This window comes from Coccinella septempunctata, chromosome 2, assembly GCF_907165205.1.
Source record: "Coccinella septempunctata chromosome 2, icCocSept1.1, whole genome shotgun sequence".
In the NCBI taxonomy this organism is placed as follows: Eukaryota; Metazoa; Arthropoda; class Insecta; order Coleoptera; family Coccinellidae; genus Coccinella; species Coccinella septempunctata.
Genome location: NC_058190.1, coordinates 53,344,588 through 53,370,136, shown reverse-complemented (window position 1 = coordinate 53,370,136; position 25,549 = coordinate 53,344,588). Strand labels below are relative to the sequence as shown.

The 25,549-nt window shown below is 38.8% G+C and overlaps 1 protein-coding gene across 1 annotated transcript in view; it reads left to right on the top strand.

The window, feature by feature from the left end:
* Positions 1-498: 498 nt before the first annotated feature.
* Positions 499-25,549, top strand: part of LOC123306631 (transcription factor sem-2-like) — a 46,081-nt gene continuing 21,030 nt past the window's right edge. The window contains exon 1 of the mRNA XM_044888719.1: positions 499-1,113. Within this exon, the coding sequence (XP_044744654.1) occupies positions 1,000-1,113 (114 nt within the window). The 5' untranslated portion in view covers positions 499-999. The remainder of the gene's footprint in view (positions 1,114-25,549) is intronic.

Genomic DNA, 25,549 nt, shown 5'->3' with positions numbered 1-25,549 from the left:
GTATTGTTCGTATTCAGCATTATTCTTTCAGTGCTGATTTCGAAGTGGAACATTTGTGTCATAAGTTCTCGTATTTCTCGACATCATAAAGATTTATGCATAGCACACCGAGCGTAAATTGTGTGTCGAAGAGTGAAATGAAACGCTGCCGGGGAATCGAATGAAGAGCAATTACTAGTTGATGCTCCAAGGTCAACATCGGGCCCAATTAGAACGCAGGATGCAAGGGAAATTGACCAATCGATACTGAAATCTCGGAAACGCTGCAATTTCCCATTAGCACCAAGCCGGCTTTCCCGGAAAATCCGTGAAATCAGCTTTTCGACAAACGAAACCGTCGGTTTCATTAATTTTCCGATATCAACTTATGCCCTTAGGTCTTTGATAGATGCTGCCCCTAACGGAGGACTCCGGCAACTGCCAGGGAATGGTGGGGGTTTGTTTTCATTGCCCCCACTCCTCCAGGCTAGCACAGCACATCTTGCATTCGCTTTTCGTTCAATAACTTGACGTGTTGTTGGAGTGAGTGGAGTGAACAAGGATAAGATCAGTGTTCACACGTTTCTGTAGGTAAACAAACATTGGACATAGACATAGATCGAAACGGAAAAATCGACGGTTTTTCCGGCTCGCGGATTTTCCTCGTGGGAAATCAGTTACCACCGACAGTCGGTCTAGGCTGGTTGTCGAGACCTGAGTAATCTCTCGTTCAGTCCTGAATCCATAATAATAAAAACGTAAACAACTGCTATCCTAGATCAGCTGAGAGATAGCTCCCGCGCAAGCCCTCCCTACACTGCTACGACGCTGGTGGGGACTGAAACAGCTGAGCTAAGGCTACATACGAACACAACACAAACACAACCAGCTCCAAGTGTCAGTTGCGTTGTTGATTCGCGAGCTATTCGTATGAATTAGTGGATTAAATATACGGTTCAATTGAATAAGACACAAAAAGTCGAGTGACTGTGTTTCAGTGGAGATTTTTCTCTAACAGTTATGGTGCCCCAACAAAATATGGATGCATCGAACTCGAACAACAGCAATAACGTCGTTTTTGGATCCCAATTAGTCGACAAAAATTCGGCCACCCCCTACTCTGATGCCACTCAGGTAGGTGTTGTGTTTTTGTCAATTTTCACTATTTTCCCATGTGTGACAGTGTTGCTCATGCGTTCTGGATTATGTGCGTTTGACTGTGCGAGATGTTGATTATTGTCGACATGCAGGGTACGTCTCTGATTGCTGATTAATTAGCTGCTTATGATATGCGGACAATTTTCATGCTCCCACTATTTCTAAACTATTCCTCATCTTTCATCCAGCGAAGGAGAATTTATGGTTGCTTAGGAGGCGAAAATTATCTGAATCATCTTTCAAAACTATTGAATTCTAACGTCATTTTCGACTACAAGAAAAGACTTGGAAGTTTATATCAGAAATAAATTCATCGCAAATTACCAATGATACAAATTTGTATAGATATAGGTAAATATCCCAAATGGCCCTCAAAAACACGTTTTATTAAAATTTTCATTCTAAAAGAACTTAGCTATTATTTTTTTTTGATAAATTCCCCAAATTCACTTAATATGAGAGTGCATATCAATAATAATCCATACAGAATACTAAAAGTATTGGATCAATATTTCTAGTGTTCGCAAAGGATTTTTAATTTAACTTAAATTTCGACCAAACTTGTTCTCTTCTACACGAAAAGAAATTTGTAATGTTCGTTTCTCTAAAAAGTGAAAAAAAAAGTATCCCTCAATGAGGTACAATTACTGAACATTTGATACTTTTGAAATTAACGCGAAAGAATTTGTGACATCTTTCACCCAGAGCTTTTTTTGAATAATCGGATGTACAATTTCGATCCTTGAAATTCCATGTTCAGTAAAAAAATCAACTTTTATGTGCTAATGAGAAACAGTAGATTTATCAAAGTACCTATTTCCGTTTTACCTTAGGCTTCACCCTTCTCTTTCTTTTCATTATTTTGAGTCCATTTCGAAAATGAAGGAAAGTGAGCGTCATGATTATAGCTTAGAATAATAAAAACTACAACTTTTTTACACGTTTCACTCGTTTTTACACCTACAAGTACAAAAACTGGTTCCCGTTATAATACCTTCCTAGAAATGATGGAAGTTCCTAGAATATTCACCTTTTTCTCTGAATTAACAATCGCCTATTCCGAGACTCCCTTTTTAAACTACGAAATAGAGGGTTTAACAATGTTCCTCTCTATTCTGTAATCAGGTGGATTTTACCTGGTATCCTTATAACCTGTCTTCGGATGGTCCTTTTCAAGGCCCTTTTTCAAGATGAAACGCAGGTGTTAGGTTCGTTCTGAAAGCTGGATGTTGTTTCTGCTCTCAAAAGATCAAGTTTGATTTCAATCAAATTCCGAAAATGATGTGTTTTCAAAATCTTTCATCTCGACATAACTGCATAAATCACAAGTCTGTGCGTCGTATACGTCAATCGAAGATTCAAAATACACAAGTTACCCTTGTGGAATGTTTGTTATTGCTGTTATTTGTTTTCGTTGCAGCTCTTGAACTCGAGAGTTCAAAAATAATGAATTTATTCAACGCTTGCATTGGCTGTCGCTTATTTTAGGTTTACCAGACGTTCAGAGCTCTTAAAACTATTCGATACGTGTTAATTTCGAAAAGACGTTTTTTATTGAATTTAATTCAACGTATAATTGAGAGTTTTCCATTGAATAGTGAACATTGAACATAATTATCTGTGCTTTCTGCGTTTTCTGATTAGGTTATTGAAGCAGCATTCGAAACGATACGCTGCTATTTTTATTGATTGCGCAAAAATTGCAACCGATTCAAGTTCAATAGTAGCTTTATCGCTATTTATAAAAGTACGATCGTACACAGTAATTCGTTGACCTATCGATTGGTGGAACTAGCCTGGCTCAGACGAAATAAGAGATAAGTTATCTGTTTTGGTGAATTTCTTATTTTCTAAAAAACAATCGTGGGATTTCGAAAGCTCGAGGTTTTTCTCAATGATGATACAACTCTAATCATTCTAATCTACTGCCAGGTTAGTCCCCTGCTCACCTATTCGATACATTTCAACATTGAGTTCTCATCAGATGAGAAATTTAGGTAGTATTTATGCCCCATGAAACTACCGCACATTCTATAAAGTTTTCAACAGAATATGCATAAATTGGAGCCCATTTTCCAATAAATAGGCTCAATATGAAACTGTAAATTTTTGTAATTTCAAAACCTGTAAAAAAGGCAATATGATAGTGTATATTCAGTTATGGAACAGGTCCGTATTTGCATTGATATTAAAAATGGAAATATCTTAATGACATCTATATGGAAGGGGAGATATTGGTGTTCATAGAATGTATACCTTTCTTGATGTACCGATAAAAAAGGGTCGACCTATGCTATCAGATATTTCAAATTATGTTGGAAGGTGGTGCATATTTCACACCAGCTTGAACGATAACGTAAACGTTTAAAATCACAGCGTTGCGTTGTACGTTACATTTTTCTTCGAAATTTCCTCATCGTCCAGAGATGAAGGATTAGATATCGTTTCGTTCGAAATGCACCAATCATCGTATGGCCTACGTAGGGTTATTATCCTCTGCTATCTCTCCACGTCTAATGATAATCACGCTATCAATGATTGACTCTGTTGTACAAGTCACGAAGGCTGGATAAATGTTATCGGGTTCTTATATTTCAAGGCCTGAGGGAGAATCTGAACGATGTACCTGTTGAGGGCAATATACGAGGGGGCAATAGGGCAATCGGACGATCGGTATGATCACCTGTTGGCTTTCTGCGGCTCCATCTTCGATTATATGGGGGCTTGTGGGAATTTTCAGGAGACGCTGGGAAATTCGTAACATAAATCGTACTGCTGCGTGAGGGGGGGAGGGGGCGGACATGACAGTTCGTTGGGCGGATGTACAGGGTGTTCATGTGGCTCTACTTGATCCAAGGGCGGAAATACGCCTGTCGAAAAATTCCGTGGAAGATGGGGTCAGTTAAACGTGCGTCAAGACCGAACGGTTGCGCCGTGATGGATGAAATTCTCAGATTTATTACTAGAAGAGTTGCCTTTTCAGAATATGTATCACATTTAGATCTACGATAATTTTCCTGGAAGATATGCGACTCGAAAGTTGACCTTCGAAAAATTCCCAAAAATATGGGGTCAGTTAAAACTTCCTCGAGACCGAACGGTTGCGCCGAGATGGATGAAATTCTCGGATTTATTACTAGAAGAGTTGCTCTTTTAGAATATGTATCACGTTTAGATCTACGGTGATTTTTCTGGAAGAAAAACTACCCGAACGTTGACCTTCGAAAAATTCCCAAAAATATGGGGTCAGTTGAAACTTCCTCAAGACCGAACGGTTGCGCGGAATGGGATGAAATTCTTAGATTTATTACTTGAAGAGTGGCTCTTTCAGAATATGTATCACGTTTAGATATACGATGATTTTCCTGGAAGATAAATCACTCTAAAGATGATCTCGAAAAATTCCCAAAAAGTTGGGTTCAGGGTTCAGTTAAAACTTTCTCAAGACCAAACGGTTGCGCCGAGATGGATGAAATTCTCAGATTTAATACTAGAAGAGTTGCTCTTTCAGAATATGTATCACATTCAAATCTGCGATGAATTTTTCGCAAGATACGCGTGTGCAAAGTTTACCTTCGAAAAATTCCTAAAAAGATGGGGGTCAGTTGAAACTTCCTCAAGATCTCTTCATTTGAAGAATCTCTTTTCGCAGCTTCTGGTCTCTAGCTTCCGAATCAGTAATAACCTCTAAGCGTTGCACCGATTTCATCATAAATCTTCGTCGATTGGACTCGGATGAATAAATTCTGAGATCAAACCAGTGTTCGACCTCGCGTACAGCTGATTGTGACATTTTCGACTATTTCCTAATGACACGAATCTATTGTGCCAGTGTACCTTTGATTATTATCTCGTTTTATGGGATTTTTAGTGTCGCTCTTCTCCGCTTTTATTATTTTCAATTTGGACGGTGTCGTTACCGAGAAATCTCGATGTAATTAACATCGATGTTGCCTGGAAAGTGGTCATGGTTAATGGACGAACAGCTTACGGTGTAAATTTCACACGATATAACGTCTATCTGTCTTACCCTTTTCCTACACCTGGTCTCGGAAAACTTATGATGATTTGGTTGTTTATCGCCAATGGTGAAAATCGCCTGTCTACCCACTGTAATCCTTCCTCGAAAACTGGATTGTTGAAGTTCTTCTGAAGCTCTTGAAGTGCCAGGAAACTACTCGAAAGAAATCTTTCACCTCGATCATAAAAACACCCCCATTGGCTTCATCGGCACTGAGCCTACATCTAGGAATGATTGCAAAACGAATTTTCAGATTTTGAATCAATGCTCATTGTGAGAACGTAAAATTTTAACTCGCCCCAACGACAAGAACTTGCCTTGTGATGGGGCCACTAAAAAATTCGTCAAGATCGAACGGTTGGACCAAGGTCGATGAAATTTCGAGATTTATTACTAGAAGAGTTGCTCTTTCAGAATATGTATCTTATTTAGATGTACGATGGTTTTTCTAGAAGATACGCGAGTCGAAAGTTGACCCTCGAAAAATTCCCAAAAAGTTGGGTTCAGTTGAAAATTTCTCAATCAAAGTTGATTCCTGAACTTTTGTGGAGCAGTATATTTCTGGAACTCTGTGAGGCTGAAGCCTCAACAGTTAGGTTCTCGAATGGGGCAACGTCCCCCTCTGATTTAATCGCCTTTTGCCTGTTCGGTCTCGCTACATCGAGCGCATGACTAACTGGCCATTCGAAAAATGGCCTTATCTCGGTCGTAATGCCTCTTTTCTTTTTCTCCTTTCGTAGTATCGGCTCTACGTCGGATTTATGGCCTTATGACTAAGTGAAACCGCGTAATGCTGAATTATTTTCAGTATTGCCAGGTGTTTGAACGTTTTTCTCGGTAAAACCGGCTACCACGGACCGCGTGTATCGACGAATGCGTCATGTGATAGCTCTCTCAAGGGCGACACGTCCAGGAACCTGCATCTCAGAAGTATCGGCGGAGTCGTTAAATATTTAGTTCAGAGAAAACGTCGATCTAGGGTCTCTTTCCGTGAGAACGAGCTCCAACGACAGACAGATTGTTGTTGGGTGGCGAATCACCGATGGTCAACTTTGCGGAGCTGAAGCAGCCAGAAAAAGAGAATTAGACATATGCTGATTTTTTTGATGGTAGATTGATCTTTCGTGAATAGAAAATTGCAATTTTCATCCATCTACCGCGAACAGTTTTGATTTTATGATTTTTTCCGCGAAGGTCCAAAATTTCCAATTTTCCATCGACCATAACTTTGAAAATAAAATTTTTAAAAAATATCTGTTTGCATATTCGTTATCTACGCCCTCGAATTAGTCGACAATATAAATTTGGTTTCGATCGGAGACCAAAAATTTTTTTTCGGAAAATCGCAATTTTTCCATACATATGTATGGAAAATTTGAAAAATTTTCAATCTTTTCAATTTCCACCAGAATTGAAGTATTTACTAAATAGAGGGCGTACATCACGAAAATGCAAACAGAATTTTTCTGAAAGGATTAGTTTTCAAATAATGGTCGAAGGAAAATTGGAAATTTTGGACCTTCGCGGAAAAAATCATAAAATCTAAACTGTTTGCGGTAGGTGAATGAAAGTTGGATTTTTCCATTAGCAAAGTATCATTATATCACTTAAAAAAATCAGCATATGTCCAATGCCTCTTTTCCGGCTGCTATAGCTCTTCAAAGTTGACCAATTTTTTCGAAATTTTTCACTAAAAGTGATTCATTTTCCAAAATACCCATTCAAGGAAAAATATAATTCCATATTCGTACTCTACGACCTCGAATTAGTAGAAAAAATGACCTGGGTCGATATAGTTCGAAAAATAAAAAAATTTCGGATTTGGAATAATTTCATCTGCTACTTGTCTTACCTCCGCGCTTCACCACCCAACAAAAAATTACTCATTTAGCTATATCGACCCGGGTCATTTAACTGACTAATTCGAGGTCGTAGATCACGAATATGCTATTAGATTTTTTGTAGGATCAGTATTTTGGGAAATAAATCGCTATGCAGTTTTTACTTTTCTGTATATTTTCTTCAATTATATGTGTAGGCATAGGGGCTGACTTCCCGAATATGATTCTTGAAGCAAATTCATATTATTTTTCTATCCTCGTTCGTCTCGAGGATTTTCCACCCTTCAAACTGGACAACCCTGTAGATAATAAAACATGCAGTAAAAAACGGCCCCTTGCAATCGTCTCAGTATCTTTCGTAGAGTTTTTCAATAGGAGATGAATTAGAAATAATGTCTGCAAACCCCGAAACACCAAATCGTAACTTGGAATTCCAATCCGGAGCTTTCCAGTGGAACGTTATGAAAGATGTCGTTTCTTGTAATCGAAATCGAGGCTTTCTAGACAGGAAGTATTCATTTTCATGGTCTGGAGACCGCAAACGTCGTCCGCTTTGACATTTGCGGAGGTCGCACCATAAAAGAATACCCCAGAAGGTAGTAACCAATAACTGTACGAGGACGTTGTAAACGGACGATTTTTCAATCTCTCCCACGTACACGCATTTTTGTTGCAACCAGTAAATTGTCCCCTTCGTGCGGCATAAAGGATGTACTCAAATGCTGATTGGATCTTTTCATTCGAAAAGGAGACGATGAAGGAATGAATCCTATTACAGGAGTTGATTTCATCGGGGACCTTGTAACGTTAGGTGGCTGTGACTGTTGGGTCTCTCCAGACATGTTCTTGCAAGTCACTGCCGGTTGCCGCTGACGTTGACGTTACCTTCGGCAACATATCGCAACAGGCTCGGTTTAATGCGTTCAGACGTCGATGGGCAGTCATCCGTCTAGACTCCGATGACAAATAATATCAAGTCGAAACTCTTCCTTCCCAAGATATCTGTACTAAATTTGTTTAATCTGATCTTTCGTTGAACTTCCTCTTTGTCGTGTTCTTCATAGAGCAATAAGAATTAATTGCATTCATTAAAAGCGATTCGTTTCAGCTTTTATGATATTATAAATGCAGCCTTGCCTGGAAACGTCATTTTTTTAACTGTCATAACTTGGGCTTGGCTTATACCTGATTTACAGAATTTTCCGGATAAGATGTCAATGATGAACTAATAGTTGAGGAGCTCACGATGCTAATTTGGGATTTACTCGAGGGTCGTACAGACCTGGTGGATTTTGAAGATTAAATGGCAGAAAGAAAAGAGTTTCTATAAACTATGCATTTTCAGCAGGTTTTCAAAGATGTAAAATAAATACTCGAGCGGGTCAGATTTTCATACAGATGGTTAATATCGGTGTTGTGGACATGTTGACCCATTAATTTGACACTAATCAGAAGGGTTTTCTTGATCTGACAATTTGAAGATGATAACAAGGCGTTTTGTTCAAATATCTCCCTTCCTGTACCTTTAATCGTTTCTGAATTCATTACGAAAGTTGTAGATAATGAAATTCTATACAATTTTTGTCTGAAGCAGTTTTACATACCCTTAACCGTTTTCGAGTTAGAAGGCGATAAGGGTGAGGAGCTTAGCCACACATGCGAAAGGCCAAGGTCATTGTAGAAACCCAGTCTGATGTACAGGCAGGGCAAAAGTCGTTGAGGGAATCTCAAGAACTATGGCAGCCAGAAGAAAACGGATGACACATTCTCGAGCTCTTTTTCAGAGAGACAAAGAATGGTGAAAACCTTTTTTGAGTTATTAGCAAAAAATGAAATTTTGTCGATTTCGAGAAGTTCTCATTACTTTTTTGTCTTTGAAGTTACAGATCTGAAACTTGAACCTTCTACAGGCCCTTTTTTACGTAGAATCCATTGAGGAGCACCAAATATTTCTTCATTTCGAAATATTAGGCGAATTTACGTTTTTTTCAGTGCAAACTTTCATCGAATTTATTATTTTTGAATTGAAAAAACAAGGTTTTGTCAGTAGAATCTACGTATGAAAGTACTAAGAAGGTTCAAGTTTCAGATCTGTAACTTATAACAGAAAAAAGTTATGAGAACTCTTCGAAATCGGCAAAATCCCAATTTTTGTTGATAATTCAAAATCTAGAAGTCATAGAACGGTTCCGTTTTCAGATTTGGATTAGTCATGAAAAAAGAGTTCGAGAATGTGCCATCCGTTTTTTTCTAGCCGCTCTAGTTCTCCAGATCCTCTCAGTAGACGTTCTCTACTGAAGGAATCTCGAGGACTATAAGAGCTAGAAGAAAACGGATGACATTTTCGATTTATTTTTCAGGGAAATAAAGAACGGTGAAAACCGTAGCCTCCTACGATTCTTCGTTTTTGAGTTTTCAGCAAAAAATGAGATTTTGAAGATTTCGAAAAGAATCAGCCAACTGACCGAATTTTTTTTTCAGTAAACACTTTAGGAAACTGGTTGAAATTTTGTTCATACCGAGAACCATCTTTCAACGGTCTTCCTTGCTGGAATATTGGAAAAATCATCATTATTAATGGCATTCAATCAAAATTCGAAAATTTTTGCAGCGTCGCCGGTAGCGCCAGCAGCGCGTCGCGTCGCAAACACAAGGCCTGTATTATGTCCGTAATAATTGCCGCATTATATGTCGAATCCAGCGTTTTATCGTTTCATTTTTCCGGTTTTCGACATAATGTTTGTTATTTTACTGCCGGCGATTAGAGAGAAAAAACAACGAATAGCAGCGACCCGGTCTGTCGTCCAGTTGGTTCATTAACCTTGATAACAGTCTCATTTCATCGGTCTTTCGATGACTGCTCGATTTCATGCAAATTTAAAGCCGCGATTGCTGCGGCGGCAATGATTTATCCTCTGTTATCGAGGGTGCACGAATGGGCTTCCGCAATGCCAGCCAGCCAGCCAGGTTCTGGTCTGGTACTGCACCGGTGGAAACAGGTTTCAACCTTCGATAAAACGTAGGTACACAACCGATCTTACACAGGATCACGTCTGCAATCGGAGAAGTTTTCAAGCATCAGGATGGAAACCCTTTACAGAATCATAAATGGCAAAGGGGGCACCTCATTTCTCATTTCATGGATAGCTCTATTTCAAATGCCATAATTTCATCAATGATTTTGCGTTGAAGCGAATCTTGAAAAAATACTTTTATTTCAATTTTCAAATATTCACGCCAGGCGTTTTTATGCGCCAACAATTGATGAAGATACCGTTATTGCCGAGGATGACAACTTGGAGTCCCCTGATATTGTTTAACATCGGTGAAACGATCAGCTGCAGGATTTTCATGCATGAAACTTAGAAATATTCATTAGATAGCTTCCAACTTAATTTCAAGAGTTGGATGCTTTGAATTTTTGGTATTTTAAAGGTACGTAATGGTCATAATGAGAAAACTGGAAGATTTGGGTGATATCTTGTGTTCGAAAAACACATGTAAAACTACACTGCGCAAAAAAATTAACGCACATTCTGAAAATCTCAATTTTACTGAAAGTTAGCTCTACATTGACTTATATTATAACTTATTTTTTATGTTCTCTCGGGAAGGTTTTGAACGAAACAAGACACATTAAATGGAAAAAAAATTCAGGATTTCACCGAATCTTATGTGAAAGAAGAGAAATGAACAATTTTCAAAATACTGAAATGCTGATAAGTGATTTAATACTTGGTATTTCCACCCCTTGCGTTAATTGCAGCTCGGCAACGACGGTTCATACTCAAAATGAGTGATCTTAAATTGTTCTGATCAATCCTTCCCAGATTTCTCCGAGTTGGATTCCTAAGTCATTAAGAGTAGCTGGATGATTTTCTGAACTCCTCAGCCTTCTATTGAGGTTGTCCCAAACCTGTTCAATCGGATTGAGATCTGGACTTCTTGCTGGCCATTCCGTTCGAGAGACTACAACCTCTTCAAGGTACTCCTGAACGATGCGCGCACGATTGGGTCTGGCATTATCGTCCACAAAATGAAATTTTCACCAATGTATGGGGCAAATGGCACTACATGCTCTTCAAGAATGTTCCTTTTATACTTATCAGCATTCATAGCTCCATTATCAACGTCTGTGCGAGCAGTCAAAGATATTCCAGCCCATACCATAATCGATCCTCCCTCGAAACCAGTAGTATTCAGGAAATTGCACTGAGCATATCTTTCATGTGGACGTCTATATACAAGGGAACGTCGATCACAATGGTAGAGGCAGAATCTAGACTCATCTGTGAAGAGAACTCTTTCTCAATCGGCTTCTTCCCAATGGATATGCTCTCTTGCAAAATCCAAACGCGCCCTTCGATGGGCTGGGGTAAGAGCTGGGTCTCTTGCCGCGACACGAGGCCTTAAATCATATTCTCTGAAGCGATTTCTTATTGTCTGAGTGCTAATTTGCACCTCATGAGTTTGCTCAAGCTGAATTTGAAAGTGGCGAGCGGTTGCAAACCGTTTTCTCAACGAAGAAACTCTCAAGTAAGGTTCTTGAATGGCAGTTGTTACCCGTGGTCTACCCTGTCCTGGTCTTCGGACATTCATGCCTGTCTCCCTGAATCGCTGCAATATTCTGGACACACTTGTATGGGAAACTCCAAACCTTTCTGCAATTCTTGTGTATGTTCACCCTTCTTCTCGCAAAACTACCGACCGCTTGGGTCAAATTGCGTGTTTCGCGTTGCATAGCCATCGAGTGTAGAAAATCAAACGAAAGAAAAACTATCGAAGAATCCAACTGTTCTAACCAAACACCTGAGCGACCTTAGCCCACAAACTTCATAGTTAAAGTGTATCCTGATGGCCCATATAAAGCTCCATTGTAGCAGGGATAACTTGTAGATATAATCCTCACAAAGGTAAGGAATTTGCGTCTACGCTCTGTCGCAGAAACTATTGCGTTTCGACAGGCCTGTGTATATTGGACAGCAGGTGGACGTTTCCGCTCGGTTGGGACACCCTGTAATTTCGATTCGGTGCGTATTACGTTCTCATTGAGAAATGGGATATTTTTAAGGCGTATTTCGTGCTTGAACGGTGTTTGGTACCTGGAAGTATTGAGATATGGAAGTAAGAGCACTGACCTTGTAGGTGAATTGCATTTCGATAGTACGGGAGGCGAACTGTCATCAATTCTGTTTGGAATGGCGAGATTCATAATTTTCCTTACGATTTTGAAACGATGAACCGTTGTGTGAAATAAGAAGCGATTGATTCCAGAGATCTGATCCTTAAACTAAAATTTTTGACTGATTTTCTAGATTTCTCTAAAGACTCTCATGAGAATATAAAATTGGGGGATTAAATATGGATAAAGTCGTATTTCCCAAAGATGGTAGACTTGTGTAGAATTGAAAGCTGTATGGCTCTTTGGCATCGACCAATTCGGCGGTCGTCTCCCTTACGTCGGGTCAGGGAACCTCTCGATAGGATCTCAATAAAAGGCAAACCGAGCATATAATTAAGGAACAGAGTAGACCCGTCGGTGGGTCTAGATAATTCGCCTCTGTTCTCCGTTTTTCCCGCTGAATTGATGGTTGAGATTTGAAACCGTCTCACCTTGGCAGTAATGGTGCCAATTCGGTATAAATATCCCGCCGACTTCGACTCAGAATTAGTGTAATCAAAGCTCATTTTTATAATACGAGAAATCGTGACATGCTTCCTTGATTCTGCGACACGACCACGTGTGGTGTTTATTTTTTTCGAATTTGAATGCGTATTGTGCGATCTCTCGCCTTGATCCGAATAGGAAGTTGCCTCCGTTTCGTTTCGGTGGGATTATAGAACGAGGAAACCGACGCTGAATGCCGTTTTTGGATGATTCGTGAAGTTGCCTTATTCGGAAAGCGATTGAGTTTAAAATTGATCATCGAAAACGTGTTGGATTTCTCACGATGGTTCATCATCTCCATAAACTTCGGAATATTCTGAATCAAAATAAAAAAAAAATAGAAGTTATATTTCATTCGTTCACTCTACAGGGTGATCCGAAACCATCTCGGAAATTTTCAATTCTAGCGAGTCAGATTTTTGGAGGATATGTCAATTGGACCCAAAGGAAGCTACTTTTCAAGGGACTGACAATTTGGACGTGACGCAAGGTCACAGCGGTCCTTTGAAAATGTAAAAAAAATCGTTACTTGTACATACTCGAGTCATATTTTCATACAGGTGGTTAATCTGGGTGTTGTAGACGTGTTGACCCATTAATCTGATACTAATCAGGTGGGTTTTCTCAATCTGACACTTAGAAGATGATAAAAATCCCTTTTTTTGGAATATTTCCCTCCCTGTACCTCTAATCGTTTTTGTATTCATTATGAAAGTTGTAGATAATAAAATTCTACACAACTTTTGTCTGAAGCATATTTACATACTCTTAACCGTTCTCGAGTTAGAGGGCAATAAGGGCGAGAAGCTTAGCCACACATACGAAAGGGCAAGGTCAATGTAGAATCCCAGTCTAATCTACAATTGTCAAAATGACAAGGTATTTCTATGATGACAATCTCGAAATTAGTCACGAAAATTTTAGTGTTGTCTGTGACTGAACCTTAGAATGTACTATTTTCCAACGAGTGAATTTTCGCTTCAGCATGTATCGCTAAACACCTCGCATTAATCGCCATATATCTCAAAAACGTTTGAACGTAGAAAAAATTGCTTGGGACAAAATTTGTAGAGAATGTTATGCTCTACAACTTTTATAATGAATGCGAAAAAGATTTGAAGCCCAGGGAAGGAGATAATTCAAAAAAACTGATTTTTGTTACCTTCATGGCCAATTTTTATTGTTTCGGCCTGCTAAAACTGTCAGATTATATTTTTTCCGTTATTCTTGAATCATTAGCTTCAAAATAAGAAAAAACGCCACAGCGTTCGAGAATGTACACGTGACGTTTTTTTTTGCAACTTTGGCGCCCTCCCACACATTTTCGACACGCTTAAATTGTCAGATTAAGAGAATATATACTTTTCAACATGTAATTAACCACATATATCTTAATCTGACACGCTCGAGTATGTACAATGATCTTTTTTTTTTCACTATTCTGACAGGCCGTCCTAGACAATTCCCTCTATATACGGGTCTAATTTTTTTTAGAGGTACTCTACAGGGTCCAAGGTATGTCCCCTTATATTAATCTGACAAGCTCGAGTAAATCCCGAATTTCCCTCTTCGGCTTCTCAACTATTCTACTTGTACTTACAGGGTGTCCCGGAAACCGACGTCAATCTTTGCGCCGTTTTCATGTTATATGATCAAAAATATATTCGGAAAATTGGGTATTTTGACTGAATGCAACTCTGTTCAAAAGATCCACAGATGTGTAGTGTCATAGATTTAGCTTGTTATTCTGAAGGGATCCTTGCTTCTCCAGGGGTGGCATAGATCATTATGAAAACTTGAAATGGCTATATCTTTTTATCAGTGCCGAATCGGAAAAAATGGTATAGGAAAAAAGTGTTTCTTTTGGCCTCAAGAATCTAGTGTTGAAATATTTGTACGATACAAACACTCGCCCTGTATAGGCTCTTGAAGTAAATTCATATAGCTCCGAGAACAGTTCTGATGAGAGAACACAAGATCTTTGAGTGCACACTACAATCCACAATCGTTTCCATAAAAACTATGTGATATTTCTTTCCCTCCTATTCATTGAAATAATACGCGAAGAAGCAAGAAAAAACGATTTGCATACATTTCCCCATCGTTCACGTGGATCAAAGCTATGCCATCACTTCCAGAATGTCACACCACATCGAATCCAGAGATAAGTCAATCGCATGACTTGAACCAAGCGTGCCGCCGTTCCTGTCGTACGCAGGCATATTCCAATTTCATCGCTTGTGACATTTGCGATTTTACCCAACCTACTTTCTTGCACATACAGGCGTACGCAATACCGGTATTGATCTCCCATTAACTTCAAATACTGGCGTTATGGTCCGTATCTATTGCAGCAGAACGAATTTTTTCGCAACCATGCTGTGTTGTATGTAAATGCTAGGCTAAGGCCGGGCGCACACTTGATTGCGTGATCGACTGGCACGATCGCCTTTTGATCCGTTAATCTCGTACCCATCATGGGCACGCTTTCGTGTTGGTTTCAGTGCTGGCTTGTCTAGAAACCATTGCCCATGTTTCTCCAAACCAGGGTTGGGTAGATGGGTTCGTGATCATCAGGATCTCTATATAGATTGTTCTGTTTAAAAGATTTAATTTCCCTACAAGAGGTTGTTTGTCTGATGAAACGTTGAAAAGTTCTTGTGTTTCTGATAAGGAACAAATATTTTAACAGTAGATTCTTTGGATAGCCCTTTATGTTTTCACAATGAGCTGTGCCACCCCTGGAAAAACAAAATTACCCTCAGAATAACTAGGTAAAATCTGTGACACTACACATCTGTAGATCTGTTGAACAGATTTGTATTCAGCCAATTTTTCAAATGTCAGATAGTTTTTGATTTTTGAACATCAAATTACCCGAAAACGGCGCATTATACGAGAAAATATGAAGATTACTTTTATTTTACAAAACGTTCAAAAATTTAATAGATAGCGTCCAACTTAGTTTCAAATATTCACGTCAGGCGTTTTTAAGCGCCAACAATTGATGAAGTTACCGATATTGTCGAGGGTGACAACTTGGAGTACCCTGATATTGTTCAACATCGGTGAAACGATCAGCTGCAGAAATTGCATGCATGAAACGTTGAAATATTCATTAGATAGCTTCCAACTCAGTTTCAAGAGTTGATTTCTTTGAATCTTTGATATATTTTCATGGTACGTAATGGTCATCATGATGAGAATGCCTTGTATAAGGAAAAGGAAGTCCTATTTCACCTATGTTTAGTGCGCCAGGACAATACTGGTTCAAGATGAAAAAGTGTGGCAAAGGGGGCACCTCATTTCATGGATAGTTCAATTTCAAATGCCATAATTTCATCAATGATTTCACGTTGAAGCGAATCTTGAAAAAATACTTTTATTTCACAAAACGTTCTAATATTCACGCCAGGCTTTTTTATGCGCCAACAATTGATGAAGTTGCCGTTATTGTCGAGGGTGACAACTTGGAGTCCCCTGATATTGTTCAACATCGGTGAAACGATCAGCTGCTGCAATTGCATGCATGAAACTTTGAAATATTCATCAGATAGCTTCCAATTTAGTTTCAAGAGTTGGGTGCTTCGAATTTTTGGTATTTTTATGGTACGTAATGGTCATAATGAGAACTGGAAAATGTGGGTGATATCTTGTGGTTTTTCAACAAACTGTATCTGTCGATTCGAGCCGATTCGGAAAAAATGGTCAAGGAAAAAAGTGTTTCTTTTGACCTCAAGAATCTACTGTTGAATTATTCTACTTGTACTGATTTCTTCATTTTTGAATCTAGTACTCCATCTCAGTTCACTCTGATTACATATTGAAAACCAGGACCTAAATTATTTTTCCTATATTGTATTGAAATATCGAAAAATATCTCAGCTATGTCCGATGTGCTATAAACGAAAAGGTATGACCTGAAATCGATTCAAGACTCCCGAGAAAGGAATGAAAATTGTTAATTGTGTGTACATTCGCGTATCATGAGGTTGAACCTGGCCCTAATTGGAAATTTCGTAAACTTAACCGATGAATATTCAAGGCAGACCCAATTTCTCGAAGGTCAACGTATACAACTCCAGTCCCCGACATAAAAACAATCATAATCGATTATTGTTCGTGGCGAGTGGGTCTTCGACAAAAAAAAAACACTCACGATTTCCCGGTAATTGTTTAGCCACGTGTGCGCCCAGCTTAACGCGATTTATAATAACAAAATCCCGGAGAAATCAGCTGCTCTGCTGCCCGTAAACTTTCAAGGTTCCTGACTCATGTTCAGTTTCACGTAGTGACTTGAAATGAAATTGTTATTTGCAAAATTAGGTGTGTAATATTCGTTCTCGTAAAAAATACAATTCCTACCTTCACTATTACTTCACTATTCCGCATGGAGCAGTAGCCTTGAGTGGTGGATTATTGTCGGTGGCCATATTAGAGCTGATTTCAATTTCCTTACTGCTATCGGCTACCGTTGCCGATGTTGCTGCTGGTCTATTTCGAGGACCAATCGTGTTTTTCCATATTTTATGAGGTCGTTACATCAGGAAAACGCATTTGAAAGCTTGAATATTTCATCCGGAATTAGTCGCATCCTGGTCAATAATGGAATTGCTGGATTACTTCCATGTAATGACCACTATTCCTCTAATGTGACCAATTCTTTTCGGCAATTGGATGTTTAGCACCAGGTCGATCAGTCAGGTATGGAGAGTTGGTTGGGCACCAATACAATCATGTAGGAAGGAACAAATTACACATATTGCTGATTTTTTTCATAGATTGATCCTTTACGAATGGAAAGGTCGAATTTTTATTCACCTACCGCGAACATTTTAGATTTTATGATTTTTTCAGCGTAGGTCCAAAATATCGAAATTTCCATCGACCATAACTTTAAAACTAATCCTTTCAGCAAAATTCTGTTTGCATATTCGTAATCTACGCCCTCGAATTAGTCAACAGTATAAATTTGATTTTGATCGGAGCAAAAAAATTTTTTTACGAAAAATCGCAATTTTTCCATGCATATGTATGGAAATTTTGCCGAAAAATCAATTTTCTCCGATGGCCACAAAAATTCAACTACTAACTAAATCGAGGGCGTAGATTACGAATATGCAAACGGATTTTTGCTGAAAGGATTATTTTTTATGTTATGGTCGCTGAAAAGTTCGAAATTTTAGACCTTCGGTGAAAAAATCATAAAGTTTGAACTGTTTGCGATTGGTCGATAAAAATTGGACCTTTTCATTCGTAAAGGACCCATCTATAAACAAAAGAATCAGAATTCGTCCAGTGCGATTTTTCTAGCTGCTAGAGCCCTTCAAAGTTGACCAAATTTTTTGGAATTTTTCACAAAAAATAATTTATTTCAGAAAATATTGATCTTGGAGGAAAACTGATTACATATTCGTAATCTAGGATCTCGAATCTATATAAAAAAATGATCCGGGTCGATTTAGCCCGAGATCATTACAGACCTCACACATTTTCATCTTGTCCCAGTATTGTCCTGGGGCACTAAACATAGATGAAATAGGACTTCCTTATACAAGGCATTCTCATCATGATGACCATTACGTACCATGAAAATACATCAAAGATTCAAAGAATCCAACTCTTGAAACTGAGTTTGAAGCTATCTAATGATTATTTCAACGTTTCATGCATGCAAATGCTGCAGCTGATCGTTTCATCGATGTTAAACAATAGCAGGGGACTCCAAGTTGTCACCTTCGACGTTAACAGCAACTGATCCACAGATCCACAGATGTGTAGTGTCATAGATTTAACTTGTTATTCTTCATGGGTGGCATAGCTTATTATGAAAACTCAGAATGGCTATATCTTTCTACCAGGGCCGAATAGGAAAAAATGGTATGGGAAAATAGTGTTTCTTTTGACCTCAAGAATCTTGTATTAAAAGATTTGTACGAGTCGAAAGTCACTCTGAATAAGGTTCTTGAAAAATCATCCACGTATTGAGTCTTGCGATTCGGATTCAATTCCGATGCAATAGGATCATTTGGACGTCAAATTCTGACGTGTGTTCGTCCTACACGATTTCAAAGGTAGGTCAGTGGGTTCATTTCCATCGGAACCATCAACGTAAAATCGATGTCGCTGGCATAACCAAGAGCCAAAGATCGCGTAGAGAGAGGACAGTTTATTTTCGTCAGCGATTCGGAAAACCCCAGAGACAGCATCAGATCAAACGTTTGGCACAGGTGTACGATTTCTGGAAAATTCAGTGAGCATAGTATACGTCCGTTGCGGCCGTCGCAGCATCAGACAAATTTCCCAGAAAGTTTACTGACGAAACTTGGAACGTTCTCCTCTATCTCCTACCCGATCAAGTTCAAGGATCCCGGCGTGGATGTGCATGCAGGAATATCTTGGCAAATATCGGAGGCAACTGGCATTAGCACGTTCGAGGTCAGCCCAACATAAACACAGATAAATTTCACGATAAGTAATTGCGGAAATTCGAAAATGCTTTGGTTGAAAAAAGAATAGACGATGCACACGTGTTCATAAGGCGGAGATGTGATTTTAATTCGAGACGTAGTGGAAAAAACGATACGGTTAACGTTGATAAGGGGTATTCAGTGTGTTCAGTCCCGATTATTGATAACGAAATGGGTTGATAATAAGGAAGTAGTTATACATCTGCTGCGAAACGAGCTTAGATAAGAACAATACCGATCGCGATGCCTGTTTACATAAATTAAACGATGGAAATGAACCTACACGATTGTTTCTTGGAATATTATTCTGTTTGAGTTGAAGAGTCTCCCTGGTATACCAGCAACTGATTCTATTCGAGGAAACGATTTGCCATTTCTTCAACCTAGATCCATCTAGTGGACAGCGAGAAACAAAATGGCATGGAGGTCATAATTGGCTAATTTTACATCCCAATTATGCGCTCCTCAGCTGCATCTTACGCAGAGCGAGAGACGTGCAACAACAACCTCTTCAAGGTTAGACCAAGACTTCCCAGTTTTGTCAATTCCATCCATGCTTTCTTTGGTTGTGAAGGCAGTTGACGGTTTCGTTTGTGTGAGTCAACATCGTCCGATACTTTCAATGTCCACAATTATTCTGACAACGTCTCTATTTACATTCCCACAATTATATCGGTCAATATTTCTTGATTGCTCTTGTTGATGTTTGGAAACAAATTAACACTTGTCAAAAATCAACATGGTCTAATTTACGTCTCACTATCGTATTAGAGATAAAAAATAAGCGATACGAGAACTGTGACTTAAAATACGAGAACTAGAATTGATTGACCCTATAAGTATTTAATTTTTAAATACAAAACTAGAATTAAAATCTTATCAGTTCCTGGTTTGGTTGGTAGGTAAAGACATATCTTTGGAACAATGTTTTTCGATTCTGTCGAATAACTGGTCCACCAGAACCGAACCCAACATCTTTCGATAATTCCAAGAACGAAATATGCGTGTGAATGCCTCGTAGAACTTCCTGGCCGTAAAGTTGAACCTCAAGGTTCACTAACTGATCGTCGGATGTGGGATAATAGGCGTTTAGAGAGAAAATCATCCGATATTCCTGTTTTTCCACCATAAAAACGGATAGTCTGGTTGCGAAACTGTAAGGAGCATTCGATATCTCATAATTATCATCATATGGATCATAATCTTTGCAATGAAACGAAGAAAATAAAGTATCTAATAACAGCACTTAAAGCATCGTAGTTGGAAACTGGTTTTCGAAATAAATCAAGTGTGTTATGGTGTACATGCTCTCGGAGAGAAACAACGAAACAACGGCACGACTTTACAACTGCAGGGGTCAGGTCTGTACTCCATTAAAATTCTGAATCAGATACCTTATCGTCCACGCAATATTTGATTTTGCAGTAAGGGTCAAAACAAGCAAAAATTGGGAATGCATTATGGAAAACCACACATAAATTGTTATTCCAAGTATCCATACTATCCACTGCTATCAGTAGGACTGAGATGCAACAGATTACTTGAATTAGAGAAGTTTCCTGAGGGGCATCTCATTTCTACTCCTATTATTCCATCACAAATTGACTTTAAATCATCCTGTTTGTACAGGAATTGAATTGATACTCGCAGAGTAAAAGAAAAATATGAAAACTCTCCAGAAACGTAAGAAAGTATTTCTGAACAATTCCCTAGTCTCTATTGAAAATCTAACCACAATCCCACCTTTCTCTGAGCTCTTCAATTTGTTCTACGTTCATTTCCGTTTGTTTTTACTATCTGAAATAGTACAGGTTCAATTAACTTCGTTAACTGGTCTTTCAGCCCTTTGTCGGCGTGTTACAGTTCATTTCCTTTTCTTCTTGTATTATCTCCGTCATCTTGGACGTTTTTCGAAAAGAACTGGTTTTATGTGGTGTCTCGGTAAGCCGCACGTCCAGAAGATTAGAAACCAGCGTTTCTGGTATTGCAGGGTGATACAGGTATAAAACCCCTAAAGATTACTTTGGGCCTATAATGCTTTCTGTAAGTACCCACTCATTATTGTTCGTAATTATGTTTTTGTTGACACGAAAATGAATGGTTCTCTATTTTTGGGAGCTCGTTCACCGATATTTGGGTGGCCTTCTTGCACATGTGATATTTCATTCATTGAAAAATTAAAAAAGGGAATCAAATTTATTACACAGCTTCTGATAATGGTAACTTCGAATATGAAATGTTCAGGATTCTCCATGGCGTAGAAAAATATAGATATAACGCCACTAAAGAACCTCTACGTTTAGTTTTCTGAAGGTAAATTAGAAAGGTCATTATATCGTCCTACTATTCCTGGATATTCTCTCGGAAATATAACTTCATAGCCCACTCTTTCCAACTTTGAAACGTTAAACCGACAATTCTGTAAAATGCCCGGTTTATAGGGAAACGTAGCATCAATTTTTTCCAGGAAAGATGTCAAATACACGCGGATTACTCGTTACTGGCGCGGTCCCTTTGATCTACTGATAAATTGGCCGTTCTTGCGATTCGTAGGGACTTGGCGGTTTCTTTATCGTGTTTTTTTTACTGCGAACAGAATGTGGGATGTGATAATGAGTCGTCAGCTACGTCGAAATCGAAGGAAAATGATTTAGATACGAGTCGCGGAGGTCATCTGTAGGGTTTCTGTGAATTTGTTTGCTTCAATTCATGGTTGTTCTCGCTTCGCGGTAGATGCATACTTTTCGGTATTACCGAGCTTTATTTTGGGACAGGTTGAATTTTGGATCGGTTTATATCGATGTAATAAATTGATGCATCATTGTATTCTGGAATTCTCGCATTTTGGCTTGTTTCCCGTGAAATTATACATAAGAGACCTCAACGAAGTCATAAAAAACATTACATGTTATAATATTATACAATGTATGTTGGTGTAGGAATATAATTGATTAATTTCGCATGAAGATTTGAACAGATAATACTAGTGGTAGTATTGTCACTGAGTGATACAATCTTTGACAAATTATCCTTATTCGAATGAAGATCTGGAAAGGGTGTTGCTGAATAATTTTTATAACCCTGAGGGAACAGGTTTTATTTTACACCACAGAAAGGGTAGATGCATTTGCATCCACATGGGCATACCACCCAAATTTTACCTGCTCCTGTTGATTCTAGAATATTCTCTTTTTTCCAAGCTTGATAACTTTTATTGTTATTATAATCCCACTGGGTGTTTCTATAATTCGCCAGAATCCCAGGATGTTTAATTTTGGTCCATATAATCGCCACATTAGAATGAAACAGTAATTTCGACAATTACTTTCATAAGAACGCACCTTAAATTCACTTGAAACTCATTATGGGATTTTCATTCTAACTTATGAAACACAAGGAAAGAAAATAAAAACTCTTTTGATTTTATTCGTTAGGCAAGTTTGTTTAGAGAAATGGCTCATTAGAGATAGTGTGTTAGCACGCTCCTTCCAAAATATTCATATATCCATATTCGGAATATACAGGGTTTCCCAATTAAAACGAAGAACTGAAGAATTTTACAAATAACGTGGTGAGTTTAAGCACTCAGAACTAAGAAAGGTTACTTACTATCTTAGGTTTGCATATATTCTCTAATACTGTGATGTGAAACAATTTCTTAGGTCTTGGTTCTTAGCCACGGATCTTGAAGAATCCCCAGTAGCAAGAAGAGATACATTTGAAGAATTCATTAATGAATATTCGTTTGCATGGAACATACGCCTATATTTGGTTCTCAGCTCGAGTTTACCACATTTCTAGGAATGATTCTTGGAGAAACGTTTTATAAATATCGGTTGTGTTTCCTGAGACCTAAGATTAAGAACTAAGAATAATTCTGAATTTATGAATCGTAATTAAGACCTCAAGAAAAAAACGATCTGATAGGCAAATAGCTATAACGTGAACGTAACCTGTCAGTAAGATTGGTTCTTTCTTGAATTCATAAGATTCAAGACTGTAAGGCGAGTTCATTCGGTCTTTCTAAGACTAACCTAAGATTGAGAACTAACAGAAATTCACTCCTTTAGCAGATGGCGATCCTAGGTCAGAGTTATCTTATTCTTAGTTCTTATGGTGGGTTTATACAATTCTTTCTAAGAACCAAGACCTAAGAACCCTAATGATGGTAGCAGTGTTATTAAGGACTAAGACCGATGAAACGAATGCCATTGGTTTATTTGATTGGTTGTTTTCCCAGGTCTTAGTTCTCCCATAGGTCTTAGTTCTTTCTTAGGTCTTAGTACTTAGCAACGTTGCGTGGACGCATCATATTCGTTAGATGGCGATCAGTTGATCAACGCTCTGTGCCAATAGGACGAATCTCCATATGGGGTCTTGGTCCTTAGATTCATGCAGAGTTCCTAAGAACTAAGACATTGGAAAAAGACCTAACCTAACCTTAGATTAAGAACTAACAGAGATTCACTCCTTTAGCAGATGGCGATCCTAGGTCAAAGTTATCTTTATTCTTAGTTCTTATGGTGGGTTTATGGACTTCTTTCTAAGAATCAAGACCTAAGAACCCTACTCATGGTAGCAGTGTTATTAAGGACTAAGACCGATGACACGAATACCATTGGTTTATTTGATTGGTTGTTTTCCCAGGTCTTAGTTCTCCCATAGGTCTTAGTTCTTTCTTAGGTCTTAGTACTTAGCAACGTTGCGTGGACGCATCATATTTGTTAGATGGCGATTAGTTGATCAACGCCATGTGCAAATAGGACGAATCTCCATATGAGATCTTGGTCCTTTGGTTCATGTAGAGTTCTTAAGAACTAAGACCTTGGAAAAATATCGATTTATAGGCAAAAGGCGATTATGTGAACGCCAAGTGCCAATGAGATTGTTGCTCTCTTAGGTCTTAGGAATTCTGCGTTAGTTTAGGGTCTAAGACCTAAGATGGAGGTCGCCCTATTGGCTGATAGAGTCAATCAAGTGATCGTCGTCTAAAAAATATGATTGGATGCATTCTGAGTCGAAAAATTGAGGGTTTTCGAGCAATTCTTCTTGGCGTTGAAGTCTGCAGAGGCTCGTGGTGAAATCAACCTTGAAATATCAGATTCTTGCTCCTCCAGATCGAAGGGACCGCCGATCCGTCCGTCCGTCCGTCTCTGGCGAAGTCGTGCGTCGAGATCTCGGCAGGTCATGCGGTTCATGGACTACTAGATCGGCGTAAAAAGCGTGACTTTTTATTTTGCGGCGAGGCCGACATTGTGGTTTATTATATCTATTTGTATCTTTCCTACAATAACGCCGTACCGGCCTCGCGGACCGGCAGGGTCGGTCCGTAAATGAATGTAAGCCCGTCGTCCGTTCGGTATCAGCGATCGTCGATCGGCCGCGACTCAGGTCGGTCTCTCTTCGTTTATTTATGTGGACCGGTCGATAAGTCCGACGGACCTCAACTGTCCCAGGTTTGACAGATATACGAGAGGATGCCCGACTCGTTTTTTTGCCCCCGACGCGCGTCCCGCGGATCCGAGGGCTATTTCGGGTCTCGCATTTTTTGTCCGGCGAGAAAACCCTGGCGTTTCTGCGATGACGACAGGCCGAATGGACCCGGAACGTACCAACGTCCTATGGACAAAGCTGGACACTTTGCTTCTATTAAAATAGAACATACAACCTTTTATGTGTTCAAAATCACTGAAAATTTCAACGTTTCATTCATAAAATTTCTGCAGCTGATCGTTTCACCGACGTTAAACGATATCGGGGACTCCAAGTTATCACTAACTGCAACTTTATTAATTGTTGGAGCATAAAAACGCCTGACGTGAATATTTCAACGTTTCGTGAAAAAAAAGTATGCGTCATATTATATTTTCTCGCATAAAGCGCACAAACGGTTTTATCGAATGGAATGCATTTCGGAATGTAGTGTCACAGATTGAGCTTGTTATTCTGAAGGTAATTCCGTTCTTCCAAGTGTGGCACAGCTTATTATAAAAATTTGATGAGGCTATATACAGAGTGTTATACAAGCACTATGACAGAAGGTAGCTGTGCTTCTTTCGAACATTCTTCTTCCTATGAACGTAGGTCCGATTCCTTTTCGTTTAGGAGTTACAAACATTTGAAAAATTTCATTCATTCATTCATAATGGACATGTAGAGTCATTCGGGGCAACTGTGCGCACTTTTGCCTTTCAAGCCATACCCTGTTTCAAATGTTGAAGCTAGGAAAATTAAAACATATTCATAAGATAGAGAATTTTCTAATCTATAAGAAAACATCAAAAAGCAAACAAACAAAAACGTTTTCTTTCCGCAAAAAAGAATTTGAAGAGAAAGTCAGATTGCGTTCACATGCCCCGTATTGCGGGTAAGTGTGCTCTCCCCCTCGGGGTAAGTGAACGCAGTGCTAAGT